The 18,770-nt window shown below is 39.5% G+C and overlaps 1 protein-coding gene across 7 annotated transcripts in view; it reads left to right on the top strand.

The window, feature by feature from the left end:
• BCLAF3 (BCLAF1 and THRAP3 family member 3) overlaps positions 1–6,209 on the top strand; it is a 57,904-nt gene extending 51,695 nt beyond the window's left edge. For all 7 annotated transcript variants that reach the window (XM_072955995.1, XM_031673288.2, XM_072955993.1 and 4 more), the window contains one exon: positions 5,151–6,209. In XM_072955995.1, the coding sequence (XP_072812096.1) occupies positions 5,151–5,180 (30 nt within the window). In that variant the 3' untranslated portion in view covers positions 5,181–6,209. The remainder of the gene's footprint in view (positions 1–5,150) is intronic.
• Positions 6,210–18,770: the final 12,561 nt, after the last annotated feature.

Raw genomic sequence — 18,770 nt, 5'->3', positions numbered from 1 at the left:
ATTTCTCTTTTCAATTAGTTCATGTATTCATAGATACATGTTACTAGCAGAATAATAGTGTTCAAGTATCCATTCTAATTGTATTTTTTCTTTTGATAGATGTAAGTCCTGAGAAATCTTGTTTATATGATTGTATAGCTGAAAATGAAAGGGCTTTTCTTACAGCGATGCCACTCGTTTCTTTGGACTCACTCTGAATTATAGGCCAAAAATCACTTAGTGATCTATCATCAAATAAATATTTTGAATGTTGTTTTACTGACAGCTTGATTTTATCCTCCTACAATTAAACAAAAGCAAAGAAATGGAAAGCTTCCGACTTGCAGAAGCATGCTATTTATTACTAGCTGCTAGGGTTGGTTCACTTTCTTGCCACAATTACTAATATTTCCAATTGTCCCCTTTTTGCGGGGAGGGGGGGCCCAGGTAATGCAAAGTACTAAGATTCAGGATGAGAAGGTGTATCTTTCTGGTTTAGAGTGAGAGGTAGGAGACCAGCCTTAACCAATTGTACAGGCAGGTTAAGTTTAGAAAGCAAACATGGAGAATTTGAAGATCTGGAAATTAATTCCCTCCAAGCTGTCTGTATCCACATACTCACTGGAAAGTCTTCATATACCTGTCAGGGTATGTGTACCCCCGTTTGATGATTGCTGACTTACTTAACCAAGCCTCTGTTGATGAAGATACTTCACAGGTTTTCATTATTTTGGTAACGCCACTGGGCACATTGACATTTTGGTACCTTGCCAGAGCTCCCTTTTTACTCATTTCTGCTCTCACCAGAAGTACATGAAAGGGCCTGTTTACACCCTAGCCAGCACTCCATATTATCAGTCTTTATTACCCGTTGTTAATCTAATAGCAGAAAATAGTTCTCACTTGCCTTTCTTCAATTATTAATGAGGTGAGCGTGTTTTTTTATATGTTATTGGCCATTTGTATTTCTTCCCTCTGTTTCCTTATTCCTATGCTTTGCCAGTGTTTCTCTTTTTCTTATTGATTTGTGAGAGCTGTTGATTTACTAAGGGTATTAACCAGTCATACATTTTGCTGCTATTTATTTTGTTTGTCAGCTGTTGATGGTGGCTTTTATATTACAGAACTTGGAAATGTCCATGAATCTGTCAAGTTTACCTTATATGGCTGTAAGATTTCACATCATGTTTATGCTTACAAAAATTCCTTACTGTGTTTCCTTTAAGCAGTTTTGTTACTGAACTCAGGTCCAGCTGCTCGCCACTTGAAAATCAGTACCCTAGAGGCAAGTGTTGGTAGAAGTGGAAAATGTTGCTTTTAATCAGAAAGCCAGCAATTTGGGGAGAAGGCCAGGATTCAGTGTCCCCAAAAGCCAACTCCCAAGGTTCTGCTCGGCCATGAAAGTTTTTAAAGGGAAAAGGGAAGTAATCTTGGTTAATCATCGAGTTGGGGGCAGAGGCGTCACCATCTGCCACTGTGTGCAGCTTGTCGACTTCTTGTGATCTTTCCTTAGATGCTGTATTGTTCACACAGTTTGTGAGATGACTGAAGGGGACGCTAGGGAGGAGATCTTAATTATTTATTCTTCATTTCTACTTCTTTGATCTACAGAAAGAACCAACAGATTAGGCAAGGCATTGTGTGATCAAAAGATTTGAAAGGTGTGCTTGGACAGGAGATGAGTAGGGCATGAGGGTGCCTGGTGTAAAGTTAGTGACAATATTGCTCTGCTCTAGTGACAAGAGAAAGGGGGCCTCCTACAGAGAGCTCTTTCCTGCCAAAAGCTGCATACAATTTTATGGTTACTTTTTTAAACATATGAATATTTGTTCTTATTTGAATTTGTTTTTATGATACAATGTGAGGTCAGGATCTAATTTTTCCCCCCGATGGACAGTCAGTTTTTCTAACACTGCTTATTGAATAGTTTGTCCTTTCCCCACTGATTGAAAATGCCACATTTACTGTATGTCACGTTCTCAGATATTCCTGGTCTGTTTTGGGAATCTTTGGAGCCTCTAACTTGCTCCCTTGTCTCCTGCGATTAGCTTAGTCTGTCGTTTCACTACTAATGCAGTGACTGTCCTGAAACACAGTCTGAATCATATCAGTTTTGTGCCAGCACCTTCCAAGGAAGATTCTGTTGCCTACAAAAAAATGAGACCAGACTTGTTAGCCAGGTCCAGCACTAAGCTGCCTTTCTAATTACATGTTTCCATACAGCCTCTGCTTTTTGGAGCAAGCATGACATATGTTTTCATGTATTTCTATCTTTGTTCCTGCTATTCTCTTGGCTAGAAATAGCGTCCTGATCCCCATTCTTTCCTTATTAAACCCTTCTTTGCTTTTAAGCCCCACTGAAAAGCCTTACCAGCGCCCCTCTTTAGCTCTTGTTCCATTTGATCTCTAACTGTTGCTATTTACCTTCCTGTTTCTTCCAACAAACGATCAACTCCTTGAGGCTAGAGAGTACCTCATAAGTCTTCATGTCTTCCCCTATTGGCCTTTCATATAGTCTATCTTTAAAAATGCTTGTTGAATGGAATCAAATCTAATCTCTCCCTCTTTCTTTCACACACACACGCATACACACTCCATAGTTCTAAAAAGTCAGCGAACAGCAGCAATTGTGTCAGGGGTCCCAGGACCACCCCAGTGCGCGGATAGGCTAGGAGGACTCAGAGGACGCAGCAGGTGGCGGCACTCACCGCTGGGCCGTGTTACAGCCGAGGCTGCACGGGTGCCAGCAGCCAAGGGAACTGGCGCCCCGGGCAAAGCCCAGAGGAGCCCAGCTGCGAGTTTCCCAGAGCGTCGTCCTCTCCCTCTGCGGTCACACAGGGTGCGCGTGAGCCCCCTGGCGACGAGCTGTGACAGCACGTGTGAAGTGTTGGCAGCCAGGGACGCCGGTTAGAGACTCAGTGCCCAGCGCTGGTCATGTAGGCGCCCCCTGCCAGCCACACCCCCAAATTCCAGACTCTGAGCGGGAAAGCGGGGTAAGTCCCGTCGTTTGTACAGACAGCTTAGGCCCTGTGAGCTGCTCATGACTTCAGGGTGAGAAGCGTCCTGAAGTCCAAGTTTCCAGATGCTTACAAGGGTCAACCTTGTAAACAGGCCCATCCAAGGACAGCAGTCAGGTCTGCTGCGTTGACTCTCTCCTACACGAGGAGATTGATGCTTAGAGAGGTTAAGTAACCTAGCCAAGGTGATCCAGCTATTAGGTAACAGTGCTAGGTCTGTCTGGCTCCAAAGCCTAGATTTTGAACTGAAATGAACTGAACTCAGTGCCCAGTGCTGGTCACGTGGGTACCCCTTGCCAGGCACATACCCAAATTCCAGACTCTGAGCAAGAAAGCAGGTATTCAGCATAGACCATATTGTTTGCACAATTTAGACACTCATCAGTGGTGAGAACTCTCCTGAAATCTAAGTTCTTAGATGCCAGCCAAGAGCTAACCTTACAAGCAGGCCTTTCAAAGGATAACAGTCAAGTATGCTGTGTTAACTCTTTTCTGTACAACCATGTTTTGAAGAGCTTAATTTCACAGATGGTAAGTGCCTAAAGAGAGGAGGAAAAAATCAGTATGTTAGAAATGGTCACAGAATGTATGCTAAGTGCTTTGATTTCTACTCTCTTCACAGAGGAGGTAGGTTGTAAGCTGAATCACGGAGAAGAGCAGGACACGGGAGGGGCTGCGGCTAAAGATCCATGTTTGGCAGGAGAATGTGGAGCTGGGTAGAGACAGGTTATGCAAACTATGGAGGGTTCAAAATCTGGGTAGAATATGAAGGCTGTGAGGTGTCAGCAGTAAGACATCTTCCTAGACTGAGAAGGAGAAAGTGGTGTCTGAGGATGATTGCTTGGTGGGCAGTGGGTAGGAAGGTTCTGGAAGGAGGCGAGATGCAGAAAGCCCAACAAGGAAACACTTGCAATGACACAAGTGTCAAGTTATGAAAACCTAGGTGAGGGTGATGCTCATACGTCTAGTTCAGCATTCTGCCTAAAATAGGTTTTCACGTAATTGGAAGAATGTAGCGGGGGTCAATCCGAGAGACATTGTAGAAGCTATGTCAAGGGTGAATGTGGCTCAGAGTAATTCCACATTTTTATAAATAAGATATTTCAGTTGAAAAAAACTGAATTTATTATACTTTGTTTTGAAAGTTCTTAGTAGGCAACTGACATTTTATTTGAAGATCAATGTATATTATTTTTATATTATGTAATGGGTAAAGAAATAGGGTACAATGAAGTCTGCCTCTATTTAAGGGAATGATGTTGACAAAAATACATGCATATACTTTGAACATTTTGTTAACCAAAAGAGAAAGAAGAATTTTCTGTCGGAACTGTTTTTGTTTGGAATTAAACGTTTCCATACTAATACAAATGCCAAAAAATAAATCTTTCAAATTTCTTTCAGTTTTAATAATGTAAGATCCTAGTAAAAGGTAAGGCTATATGTATTAATAAGTTTTTTAATGTCTCAGAAAAAAATGCCATTCTACCATTTTTGCTCTTTTATTAGTTGCATGGTCTTATGTCCAGTTTGTGGTTGGTAACTTAATATTTTGCATAGCATCACAGTATAGAATTCAGTCATTATCCTATAATCATAGTCTTATTGTGAATTCCTTTTCCTGTGTTTATTGAAGTCATACATCTTTTTACATTGTAGGTAACCATCCAAAAGCAAGAAAGCTTTCCTCCCTCTAACAGCTTTCTCTGCTGTTACCAGGCAAGCTAGAAGAGTCCATATAGTTTTAGAATTAGATACCATATGATGACAAAGATAAAATACCCATTTGAAGTTGTGCGTGTGTCATGTCAGGCTCTGTACTTGAGGGACTAAGGTTTAAGAGTCTTGATATTTTTGTCAGAGATATCCCCAGTGAAACCCACCCAAACAGCAGAATGCTGTATGGTATTCTAGCCTAACGAGAGCCATATATTTTCTCTGTCCTACTGACTATCATTTGATATCCACTTTGATGTGTTCTGTTGTTCCTTTGTGTCTTTGGGGATCCACATCACTTTGTGGGGATCTTGAGTGCAAGCAGTAAATATATTAATTAAAATATTTTGAAAATTGTAGTGTAAACAAAACTCTAGCTCAGATGTTGGAACTAATGCTTCTTTTAAAGTCTGTATTTCTTTTGTTTTCTCTCAATAGGAATATACAAACATTGTCCCAGCAATCTAATTTGGAATTGTTAGAAATGGAAACGACACTACAGGACGATATTTGGGAGCATCTTTTTTTGTCAAGAGTTAGAATTGGCACTAAAGCACTAATACTGTAACTTTCTTGATAAAATAACTTTATTTTTCCGTAGTGGAATGCTGCAACTTTTTTACACTTAACAATTGCTTTTAAATTACAGTATTCAATTTAAAAGTTGTACTAATTACAGCTTCTTTTGCAGAAAGTCTCAAAAGGGCATTATTTGTTGATGCATTTTTCTCTGAGCATGGTTTCATAGAGAACTGAGTTATATCCAGACATTTCTATGTTGAAAGTTTCGCTTATGTAATAAAAAACAAAAACAAAAGTATCCGAATTGTATAGTGTCTGTACATGAAAGAACTTGAAACAGTGGCCTTATGGTAGCAATTTTTATACAAGATTTTTCTTTTTCTGATGACATTTTGGCTTACAACTTGAAGTTTTCTTAAGCTTCTGAAGATCAAGGTCTATATAATTCATGCATTTCATATTATGACACAGGAAGGCGAGAGAAAAGGTGCTTCAAATTTTCCATCAGGTAGTTATGAGTGCACTGAATTTTTAGTAATTGGTTCATTCGGTTTTTTCCACAACTATTTGCTCTTTTCCACTTTCAAAATGCTCTTGTTGAAAATCCATATTTTATAATCTGTATTCCATCTTTCTTTCCCTCAGGGCAAGCTTGTGCAGATCATATTTTTAAAGGCTTTTAAAAAACTGACAAGCAAAATCTCATATTGGAAACTGTACTTTACTACTACAGCATTACACAGTTTGCAAGCACATATTCTAACATGTTTATCTTCAGTTTAGTTGTATTGAGTACCTACTGTGTATAAAGTAACACTGATGGGACTTTAAATGATCTTCTAGGTCTCAGTACCTTATTTCTTTATGTTTTCTCTGTTCTGCTTGATAGTGCGTATACATTCCCATTAAAATTTTTGTGAAATGTTTAATTGTAATGAAATAAAATATTGTTGCTCCTTCTGCTCGAAGCAGTTACTTGCTAGTTTGTGAGAACATTATTTTAATTTTGCTTGGCAGGTATAGCCTGGGTAGGACCTACTGGTGTTTAAAACGCTACTCTACACTTACAAAGTCAGAACTTTCTGCATCAAAATCTGATAAGAACTTAATTTTTCATGACTGGATTATGAACAATCTTACTGCAACATTTAATTTTTAAAAATATACCTTTAAAAGATAGAGCAGCCGTTTCCTTAGTGGGTCAACAGTAAAGGAGGGTCAAGAGCACTTGATACATTAAAATCGGGTAATAAATTTGGATAGATGACCTGTCTTATGCTGTGTACTGTCTCTGTAGGTCACGTTTTCCAAACATATTTAACATTCCACTTATGGTAAGGAATAAATGCATGCACACGGTAGAAGACAACTTTATTTTGTGTTACGTACTCATAACATCTGCCTTAAATTTTTAAATAATTTATTTCATTTATTCCCATATTCTGACGGATAGTAATAAGCCTTGAATAGCTGATCATTAGATTAACACATATTTATTGCACAGATTCTGCCCTAAAATTACAGCAGTGAACAAGAGAACAAGACTCATGGAGCCTGTCTTTACAGTACGAACAGTCTGATGGGAAAACAGACATTAAACATAGAAATGTAACTCAGTAAACAACACTGATACTATAGTTTGATTTTTATTTATTGTAGCACTTAAGCGTAAAATGGTTGACTCATTACTTAATCATTCCACAACTGATTTTAGGCATATTTGAGCATACTTTTGGCACTCTCTCAAAATGTTATTTGCAAAAATACCTATTTGTAGCATGGATGTACTTAGAAAACATAGAGTGCATAAGGTCTAAAGGCTAAAAAGAAAGGCTTGCTTTATAATTTAGAGTATAAAATAAGGACAGGGGCCATGTCTGTCTTGTTCATTGTAGCATCTCCAGCTGCAAGCATCCTACTTGACACATAGTAGAAACTCATGAAATACTAGTTGCATGAATGAGTAACAAATAGAATATGTATATTAGGAACTAAATATCTAATTTTCATGTGGAGGTTGAACAAAAGGTTATCCATAGCACTTTTTATTGACTGGAAAGAATTTGAATTCTTTAATGCATGAGACTTTAGAAAAGAAGTTGTTTTGATAAGTCACATTCATTGCTTTCTCCCTTTCCTCTGTGTGGAAGGCCCTTCTCTGGCACTGGAAGACAAAGATAATAAGACACAGTTCCTGCTCTGAGGGACCTCACAGACTGGGGAGGAGATTCACAAAAGCAAAGAACTGCAATCTAGAGCGTTAAGTACTATAGCGGACGTAATCTACTCAAGGTTGAGAGAAAAATTGGCATTCCTGGTTGAGTAGCCCCTGGCCACGTTTCTTTCTTACTGGTTTCACAAACCTCAGAAGCCACTATTCTGTTGGTGGTTTTGCTAGTTTTAAAATTAGATGGGTTGGGGAAAACTGGGTAAAGGTGTACATGGGATCTCTCTGGATTATTTCTTACAGCTTCACATAAGTCTAAAATTATCTCAGTATAAATTTCAGTTTTAAAAAGAATCAACTATAAATCTTACCACAGGGAAAAAGTACTATAAATATTTTGGAGGATACATTTTCTTTTTTTTTTCTATTGGAAAACAAACTATTATACTGACATTATAATTATGTATATGCATAATATGGACCACATTTTACCCAATAAATCTTAGATTTTTAAATAGTTTTTAGGAAAAGAATGGAGATACTTTCAGGTGGAAGCAAGAAAAAGCAAGCTGGTCAGAAACTCTCCTACATTATCTAGCAAATCCAATAACCAGCAACCACAGACTGGCCCGCAGCCAGCAGACAAGGACGCAGGGAAATGATGCTCATGCAACAAAGGTGCGGCCTGACTTCAGCCCTCCCCACCTCGCTAAGTAGCACTGAGCCAAGAAATGGAGTGACGGGGGCCCCAGTATGGACAAGGGGACAGAAGAGATGACTAGGTCACATGGAGAAGAGTCTAGGAAAATCCTTGGGAAGGTGGAGTCTATGCTATTGTCTCAGGTCCTCAGCGAAAGGGGAAAGATTCACCAGGACAAGACACTCTCCAGGTCACAGAGCAGCCTGGGGCAGCCAAAGCCCCCACTATAAGATAGGCCTTTGGGTCCAGGAGCACCAGTTCTGGATGCTTAATGGGAACCCAGAGAGAGAAGGATACCAGGTTCCCCAACACAGTTTCTCTAAAAGGAATGGTTATGAGCTCTGAATGCATTAAAATACTCAACGAAGATTTTAAAATTGAGGCATCAGAGTTGTAGAATAGAATATAAATGTTATAAATCTTGACAAAAATTAAAATGTGTTAATCAGTTGGGACATGGCAGGGGTGGGGTGGGGGAAAATGGAACCAAGACTAAGGACTAACCACCTCATCTTCTGTGGCCAGGTATCAAGTTACAGTGTCTAAGATTTTGTTATATAAAATAAAATAAAACCTAGTGCCCAACCTTAAGTTTTTCATAGTCTTTTTTTCTTGACCTTAACGCAGTGGTTCTCAAAATGTGGTTCCCTAACCAGCAAAATCAGCATCTCATGTGAACTTGTTAGAAATGCAAATTCTCAGGCCCCACGCTAGACCTGCTGAATCGAAAGCTCTGGTGGCGGACCCAGCTGTCTTTTAACAAGCCCTCCAGGGGATTCTGATGCACGGTCAAGTCTGAGAATCACTGGTTTCCTTAGGTTTTTTAGGAACGCATAGCCCTTACAGTGAAAAAATATTAATCTGAAGTTCAGCAGCACCTTCAGCTTCATTTCTAATATTTTCTGTAGCATTCAAATCAAGTTAACTCTAAAACTTTAAAAAATAGAAAGTACAGTGATTCTCACCATCAGTCCTCTCCTCCGTGTACATGTGAAGAGAGAGGTCAGGACACATGCCCACCTGCTGTTAACACAGAATTTCTTAAGTGGTGAAATTATAAGTGCCTCTTTGTGCTTTTCTGTATTGGTTGAATATAATGAGCATTGTATCGTTTTTATAAAATAAAGTCTTTTAATAAAAGTGGTAAGAATATTTCATCCTCTCCATTGTATATGTGTTACTAAAATCCATGTAAACAAGCTTTATCTCCTTAGTCCAGAAGGGTTTTACTCCTCCATCATCAAATGTGGACAAGCTTATTTAAGGTATGTGTTAACTTTTTAGTAAAATTATTGCTTTATAATATGTAACATAATTACATATAATTTGAATTCACTCAGAATAGTATGTAAAAGGAAGAAAAATTCATAACCACACTGTTCACATATTTAGTGTAAACTAACATTTTGCTATTTGTTATTAGTCTTTTTTTCTGAGCTTTTTCTTTCTGGTAGTTGAGATAATGTCTTATTTATGTATATTCGGAAGCCTTTGCACAGTCACATAATGTGTTTGCGGTTTGTATGACAGTCAAGTCTATGTATTTTAGAGGGCAGAGGACAGAATCTCATTCCCAGAAAGCTAAAAATGTCTTACAAAATTCTGAATTATTAAAATTAGGAGAGCTGATTTGTTTTTGCTGTATACATCGTTTAAGATATGAAAAACTAGATTAAATTTTATAGATAATTTTCTACAGTAAATTCTTACCTCAGATTCTAGTCCCTTCTAGTGATACTTAAAGTAATATTTAGTAAAGGAGAAACTGACTCCAGTGTTGGGACGTTCTTGGTGATGAGAGTTTCTTCAAGGGATTGCAGGGAACACGGTGCTGCAGACTTAATGGTCTCTTAACAACTGTGGTGAAAAATGTTGCCTAGAAGTTCCTCAGAAAGCCCATATAATGAATGCAACAATTCCACTCCACACCCAAAAGAAGTGAAAAGAGAGACTCACATACGTGTGCTTGCGGCATTATTCACAAAAGCCCAAAGGTGGAAACAACTCAAGTGTCCATCAACAGATGAACAGATAAAGTGTGGTCTATCAGTGGACTCTTACTCAGCCATAAAAGTAAATGAAGTGCTGACACATGCTACCACGGACATAAGCCTGGTAAATGTTACGCTGAGTGAAATAAGCCAGTCACAAAAGGAGAGATATTACATGATTTGACTCATATGAAATATCTAGAATTAAGTTGGAAGTAACTTTCTTTGTAGTTTAGAAACATTTCTCCGTTGCTTTGGCTCCTGCTCCTGTATATGTGAACTGTTTTTCTTTTATCCTCAGAGATTTAGGATTTTGTCTTTTTCTCTGATATTCTGAAAGTCATCGATGAGGGGTCCTGTGTATGAGTCTTTCATGCAGGACTCTGAGCTCCTGCTGGGCCCCTTCTGTGATCATCTCCCTTCCACCATCTCTCTCTCCTGAAGCGCTGTCCTTACCTCCAACCCTCAAGCCAGCACTTGGCAATGTGGGCTCTTTTTCAATTGTTTACTCTTCTCATCACTTGCTATTTATTCACTTTTTGTATCTCTTCCAGAGCCCCTGCTCTTTTGGTGTTTGTTGAATTCAGTGACTTCTTTTCCCTTCCCGTGGCTTCCCCTACCTGGTCTTCTTCCCTGGACCTCTTCGTCTCCTCCAAGGCCTCTGGCCCTCTGTCTGCCCTCTTGTACTGGTCATCCTGAGAGCCCATTCCCTGGCTCTCTTCTCTCCCTCCACATTTTTCTTGGGTGATTTCATTTAGATTCATGTCTTTTGATACCATGTGTTCATTAATGTTAAAAAAAAAAAAGTAATCTCCACCTCTGACCTCTCTCCCCAAGCTCTGCACACTTACTTCTGTTTGTCACGTACACATTTTCACCAGAATGTCCTACAACCATCTCAAACTCACTCTGCCTGAAACTGAACTGAACCCCAAAAGTGTTCTTCCTCTGTTCATGATCTCAGGTAATAGCTCCCTAATTCACAAAGAGACTCAGAATCCATGCAGTCCCTTCAGAGTCTGTTTTTTTCCAATTTTTGAAAAAAAAAATCTCTCCTTGAATGACCAGCCATGACTTGATCTCACCTTTCTCGCGTCTGATCTTTATAAGTACCCGGTGCGGTGTGCAAGGCAGGTGGTGGGTAACATTGCCACAGCTTTGAGATGACCAGAGGTTAAATGGCTTTCCCAAGGTTATGTAGTTACTGCGAGGTGGAATTGGCAGCCAAGCCTTCAGACTCAGTCTCGCCTGTTCTGACCGTATGAATAACAGGTCACAAGTATTAAGTGCTTACTCTGTGTCAGGCAACGGCCTAGCACTCTCCATGTATTAGCTCATTTCATCTTCAAAGACAAACGATGACGTAGGTACTAGCATTATCTCTATTATACAGATGAGGAAACTGAGGCACAGAGGAGGGAAGTAACTGCCCAAGATCACCAGCTAATAAGTGCCAGAGCCAGGTTTCAGACCCAGGAAGAATTTCTTTCTTAAAGTCAAGTTTGTTAAGCATGACTTTGTATACAGTAAAATTCACCCTTTTAAGGCATACAGTTCAGTAACTTTTGACAAATCTATACAGTCATTTAACCACCACCACAGTCAAAATATAAAATATTTTAATTACCACCCAATGTTCCTTTGTGCCCCTTTGTGGGCAATCCCCTCTCCCACCCCAAACAAACAAGTATGTGTTTTCTACCCCTATAATTCTACCTTTTCCAGAATGCCGTATACATGGAATGATACAGTATGTGGCCTGTTGTGTCTGACTTATTTCAGCTAACATAATGCTTTTAAGATTTATCCATGTTGTTGAATATATCTCACTAATTCATTCCTTTTTATTGCTAAGTAAGTATTTCATTGTCTGGATGTACCATAATCTACTTACACATTCACTACTTGATGAAAATTTGTTCCTCCTACCTTTCACCAATTATGAATTAAGTACAGGTCTTTATGTAGGCATATCTTTTTTAAAATAATTTTTCTTTTTTGGGGGGGTAACTAGGTTTTATGTATTTATGTATTTATTTATTTTAATAGCGGTACTGGGGATTGAACCCAGGACCTCCTGCATGCTAAGCACATGCTCTACCATTGAGCTCTACCCTCCCCACCTATGTAGGCATATCTTTTTATTTCAATTAGGTAAATACCTAGAAGTGAGACTGTCAGGTCATATGGTAAGTATATGTTTACTTGGTGAGAAATAACCAAACTATTTTTCAATTGTATCTTTTTACACTCTCATTAGCAATTTATGAATGTTCCTGTGACTCCACATCCATGCCAGTCTCAGTTATTTTGTTTGTGTGTTTTCAGCCATTAGTAGTTGTGAAGTGGCATTTTCTTAGTGGCTAATGATGTTAAGCATCTTTTCATGTGCTTATTTGCCAGTCCTCTTACCCACTCTGCTAGCCTCCCTCTCAGAAAAGTGGACCAAACACATAAAATCCCTCAAATGTGCTGTGCTCTCCTGCCTTTGTACCTGCTCACGTGCTCTTTCCATTTCCATCGTCCCAAATGCCCTTTTCCTGTATTGGCCCGGTTATTTGCTTCATACCTGACCCTTATGATGCAGATTGGTAGCTTTCCCAACCAAGCCTCACCAAGTTAGCTGCTCCTCCTCTGGGCTCCCAGAATACCTAAACACACCTGTGCTTAAGCCCTTAAAGGCACCGAATAGGAACCACAGCGTATTTCTCTCTTCCCTCCATCTAGCTCCACACCTGACATAGGAGTAGCTAAAAAAAACAAACAAAAACAAAAACAAAACAAACCTTATTGAATGTCCAAAGGCCTCCATATTAGCCAAAACCTTGTAGTGGCTTCTTGGTACCTACAGACAAAAGAGTCCAAATTCTAGCATCTGGCTTATGAAGTACTTGGAGACAAAGGTAGGAAGGTGAGCTGCTTTTCAGGTTTCCTAGGTACCCAACTTCCTCTCATGAGCTCTCCTAGCAGCCCTGTTTCACAGTTTCCTGCAGACGAGAGGATGGAGCATGAAGGGAACCATCCGACACCAGGCGTCTGCTCCGTGACAGGTGCTAAGAGGTAAGCTGTCTCACGGGTTGCCCTCACTGGGCTTTCTCCTGGCCGCAAGCCTTGGCTTCTTTGTTCCCCTCCCCAGCCTCTTTGCCACCAGTTCAAGTCCCACCTAGTTTTCCAGATGAGCATTTCTACCAGTATCTTAGTCCGCGTTTCCCCACATCAGATCCTTAACATCTCAAGAACAGACATCTTGCAATTTCCCTCACACCATTAGGGTCGGAGGCTACCAGCAACAGAGCAGTCCTCAGTAAATATTGTAGGTGTTAAAAACAGCAATGAAATCTAGAAAAAAAATGGGTTTTTGTAGTAGATCAGTATTGGGGGTGGGAAAGAATCCTTCGTTGTTTTCATGAGGATGAGGTGTAGTTGTGGGGTTCAATTATTGTTCCTCTCCACCAAATTTAGAAACAAATGACATCATACATTTTGACCAATTGTCTATCTATCCATCTTTCTAAAACTTTTTTTTATTTGGAAATACCTTTAAGTGTACAGAAAAGTTTCAAGAATAGTACAAGGCGCCATATACCATTTACCCAGATCCACCTGGTAACAGTTCCCATTTGCTTTATCATTGTTCTGTGTGTGTATGCATACATATGCACATAATTTTTTTCTGAATTATTTGAGAGCAGGTTTCACACAGCGTTACCCCTTTACCTCTCAATACGTCAGTGAATGTTTCCTAAGAACAAGGACATTCTCTTACATAACTATAGTAGTTATCAACATCAGGAAATTTAACATTGATAATGGTGATCATTTTGTAATGTATAAAAACATCAAATCACTGTGTTGTACAGCTAAAACTAATATAATATTATAAGCCACTTATACTTTAGTTAAAAATATATATATATGAAAAGTTAACATTGATAGAGTACTTCTGTCTAGTTTTTGGTCCATATTCCAAATGTGTCAGTTTCCTAGGACTGCTGTAACAAATTACTACAAACTTAGTGACTTAAAACAACACAAATTTATTATCTTACAGTTCTGAGGACAGAAGTCTGAAATGGGCCTCATTGGGCTACAGTTGAGGCGTCAGCAGGGCTCCATTCCCGGCCAGAATACTGTATAAATGATGCCGTGTGCCTCTCAGGAGGAACATCCATCTGCGTCTCACTGATGATGTTCATTTCGATCACCTGGTCAAGGAGTTGTCTATTCTTTCCACTAAATAATTACTGGGGGGTTTTTTGTCTTGCAATAAGTAGGCAGTCTATGAGGAGGCATTTTCAGACTTCAGTACATGCTGCTCCTCTTGAAAATAGCCGCATACATTTAGTATCTATTGATGAGTTTTGTCTTAACCCATCTTTACGGTTATGGCTGCAAAATGATGCTCTCCTGACTGCAGTACTCCCTCCACGCTCACTGGCACTGGCATTCTATAAGCAAGACGCCTCCCTTTTCTCCTATTTGTCTATTTATTAATAGGTTGGATCCATTTCTACTTTTTCAGCGGTTTATGATTCAATTTTGCCCTTGATTATCTTGGTGCTCAAATTATCCAAGCTTTGCCGATGGGAGTCTCTTTAAGCTGATTGCTATGTCTTCCTGCTGTGCCCCTATAATTGTTTCTAGCACTTCCTTACTTTGTGGCATAACAAGACTCTCCAGGCTCATCTTGGACATTTCCTGCCCTGACCTTGAGATCAGCCATTTCTCCAAGGAGCCTTGGATTCCTTTTAGTGGGGAATGGCATTAGAGACCAAGATTTGAGCACTAGTGCCCATTACTACTGGGGTGTCTGTTTCTAAGCCTTTTCAGCAGCCATAGCTAGTGTATACACACACACACACACACACACACACACACACATGCATTTATATATACAGACATACTTTAGAAATGAAGAGGTCATGCGTATCCATCCCCATCGGATTCTTCCTTGCCTTCCCTATTTCATATTTGTGTGTCCCTTCTTCCACAGTGAGGACCCTGGCTCCCAACATCAAATCATTTAACCACTTGCTTAGTCCCACAGTACATCTAAAATACTTTCAGAATAGCGTGGCTCATACCACTGCAGGAAACAAACCAACAGTTCAGGATTTCTTTGCTGTTCTCCAGCCCCACACCCCTAAAGACAGAAGGTATAAACACTGTGTTTATAAATTACTTGGATTAATCCTCCCTACCCACCCCATGGGGTGATTATGTTGTTCGTTTGAAATACAGTTGGGTTTTTTTCAACTTGCTTTCAGTTCTAGCTTTTCCCCCTCTTTCCATCCTTGTTCATTTGATTTGATCTTTTGAATATATAGAACATTAACATACGTCCATAAATCAAAGCTATACAAAAAGCTACACTAAGACAAGTGTCACTCCCTCCCATATTCCTTCAACACTGTTCCCTCCCACGCCTTGTAGGCGACCAACTTCTGGCTTCTTGCTGTGTTTGTGGTAAAGACAAGCAGATACGTGTATGTTTTCTTATTTGCCCTTTCTCCCTATGCAGAAGGTAGTATCTTCCATATCCTTTTTTGCACTTTGCTTTTCTTACATAAGAAATTCTGGAAATCACTCCATATCAGTTCATGAGATTGTCCTCATTCTCCTTTAAATCTGCACAGTCCTGACTTGTCTCTGTGCCACTATTCAACCACACGTTTATGTTCAGACATTTGGGTAGTTTCTGATATTTTGCAATTATAAATGACGCTGTAATCAATAACCTTGTGCATATTTATTTTCTTCTTGTTGGAGGTAAATCTTCAGGGTCAATCTCAAGCAATGAGCCTGCTGGGATGAAGGGTAAACTATATGGAGTGCTCTTACATCGTGCCAGCTCTTGTCCAGGGGAGTTCACGTTGCCTCCAGCAACGCAGGAGGCTGCCTGTTTCCCCACAGCCTGCCTGCTGGAGTATGTATTGACAAGCTTTTGAATTTTTGCCAATCTGATCCATAAAAAATGGTATCTCAATGTTGTTTTAATTTGCATTTCAACCAGGTATATTTTAATTAATTAATTTGAAATATAGGTGATTTGCAATATTATATTAATTTCAGGTGTATAACATAGTGATTCAATATTTTTATAGATTATACTCCACTTAAAGTTATCACAGAATAATGGCTACATTTTCCTGTGCCGTACGATATATCCTTGTTGCTTATTTATTTTATACATAGTAGTTTGTGGCTCTTAACTCCCCACCTCTACCTCTACGTTGCCCCTCCCTTTTCCCCACTGATACCCTGATGAGTTTGTTCTCTATGTCCCTGAGTATGTTTCTGTTTTGGTTGCAAGTGTGATCGGCAGGTATCGAAACACATTTTATACTCTCAATTTGATAGTCTCTAGAAAACTCTCTGGAAATAGTTTTCACCCTAGAAAAATTTTAGTACACATCCCACCCAAATGGACCAGGATGACTTCTAAGCCCTTCTACCTGTCTTTTTCTGCAGTTTGGTCTCTTCCTGTTCATGTTTTAGCTGGTTAGGGACTCTTCTAAAGCTTTCTTGCCCCACCTAATGGGCAAGGCAGGGAATGGAGCTTCCTTTTTTGAAAGCTGCCTGGAAACCAGCTGAGATTCAGCGTCCATCAAGATGTTCTGGCCTCACATACCTTAGCCCGAAACAAGACTCAAAGAGAACAAGACATGGAGGTTTATAGTCATGGCTTCAACATCCTCCTACAGTATGTATAGCCACAGCACATGTTAGAGAGTGTTAATTCATAAGGGTAGCTGACATCTTTTCTTTTCTTAGTTGTGCTAATCACTACATGTGCAATCTTTGGTCACAGCTGTTGCTGTAGTCTCCAGGGCCTCGGATGCTCGTTTAAAAAGGTATTTATTTGTTTGTTTGTTTATGCAAAATTAAAATAACTTTTCTTCTGGTTTTAAGAGTAATGCACGCTTGATGGGGGAAAATATCCTAGAAAATACAAGAAAGCATAAAGAAGAAAATTATTTCCTCCACTCAGTGGTAACCAGTTAACAGTTTGGTCTCAATCCTGTGGGATTTTGGCACATATATACCCACTGTGCATGCACACACACACTCCCACACACTCCCATTTTTCTACTCTGTCTCTCTCCCTACGGAAACTCACACACACGTACATACATACATACCAAAACACTAACATTTTTCCACATGTAATACAACCACACTTTGTAAAAATAAAAATCAGATAGTAGTGAACTTACCATTTTGTATTTTTCTTTTTTCATAATATACAGTGAATATCCTTTTCTATTCATGGTAAAGCTTTATAGCATCACGGTTAACGGCTACATCATAGTCTTTTTATAGCTGGAACTTAAAAACTTTTTTATCATGAACATGTATTTGTTTATAACTTTTCAGCATCATGAACAGAGTCTATGAACATCAATTTTTGTACACATGACTATTCCATTAGCATTTATTCCTAGAAGTAGAATTGTTGGGTCAAAGGGTGCATGTTTTTTTTTTAAGGGTGCATGTTTTAAAAAATACTTTTGTTAAAATAATATAGACACATTGGGGTAAGCAGAATAATGCCATGCCACCAAAAATGTCCATGGCCTCATCCCTGGGACCTGGGATGGTTTCTTACTGTAACTGGCAAAAGGAATTTTGCAGATGTGATCAAGTTAATGATCTCAAGATAGGGGGAGTGGTCTGGATTACCCAGGTGGGGCCAGTATAATCACAAGGGCCTATAAATAGAAAAACAGGGAGACAAGATAGTCACAGAAGGAGATGTGATGATATAAGCATAGTTCGGAGAGAGGTAATTGCTGACTGGAAAAGGGCCACGAACCCAGGAACACTGTGGCCTCTAGTCTCTAGAAGCTGGAAAAGGCGAGGAAATAGGTTCTCCCCCGGAACCTTCCTGTCAGCGCTTCCGTCTCAGCTCACTGACACCCATTTTGGGTGTCTAGCCTCCAGAATGGTAAGATAATAATTTGGGTTGTTTTAAGCCACTGAGTTGGTGGCAATTTGTTACAGTAGTGATAGGAACCTGGTGCACCCGGAGTTTAAACAAGTGTCCTAAATAAGGCTTCTCTCCCTGTGAGTGGACCCTGCTTAACCCCCTGTGGGCTTCAGTTCCACTCCCCAGGGAAATCCACTTTCAAATCTTATAGCTCTGTCTTCTGGATTTACCTCCTTTTATCTAAATCATATGCCTATTCTGCTGTTTCTTGATTTGCTAATTTCAGGCACAATCTAGCAAGCTCCTCTTACAATAGAAGAGGACTGAGTCTACGTTATTTCCCCAACTTCCAACCCCAAAGTCTCCCGCTATATTATTATCATACTTTTTGGTTAATCAGTATTACTTGCTTTATGACATATGACCATATAAATACTGTTTTTTCGATGGACAACTTAGGTTATACTATAGATTGTTTTCTTTTTTTACAATTTTTGTTTTTCCTGGTGTTAATAACGGTTGTGATTTTATTTGCTTCATTTTTAGACAGTCATTGAAATCCTCTGTGTTAGTTCCCTCGTGCTGCTCTAATAAGGCCAAAAGTCCAAACTGGGTCTCACTGGGCTAAAGTCAAGGTGTTGGCAGGGCCGCAGTCCTTGTGGAAGCTCTAGGGGAGAACTCATTCCCTGGCTTGTCCAGCTTTCAGAGCTTGTCTGCATTCCTTGGCCCCGTCCATCTCCTAAACTAG

Source organism: Vicugna pacos, chromosome X, assembly GCF_048564905.1.
Source record: "Vicugna pacos chromosome X, VicPac4, whole genome shotgun sequence".
In the NCBI taxonomy this organism is placed as follows: Eukaryota; Metazoa; Chordata; class Mammalia; order Artiodactyla; family Camelidae; genus Vicugna; species Vicugna pacos.
Note: the sequence above shows the minus strand (reverse complement) of the source record. Positions and strands in the feature narration are given on the sequence as shown.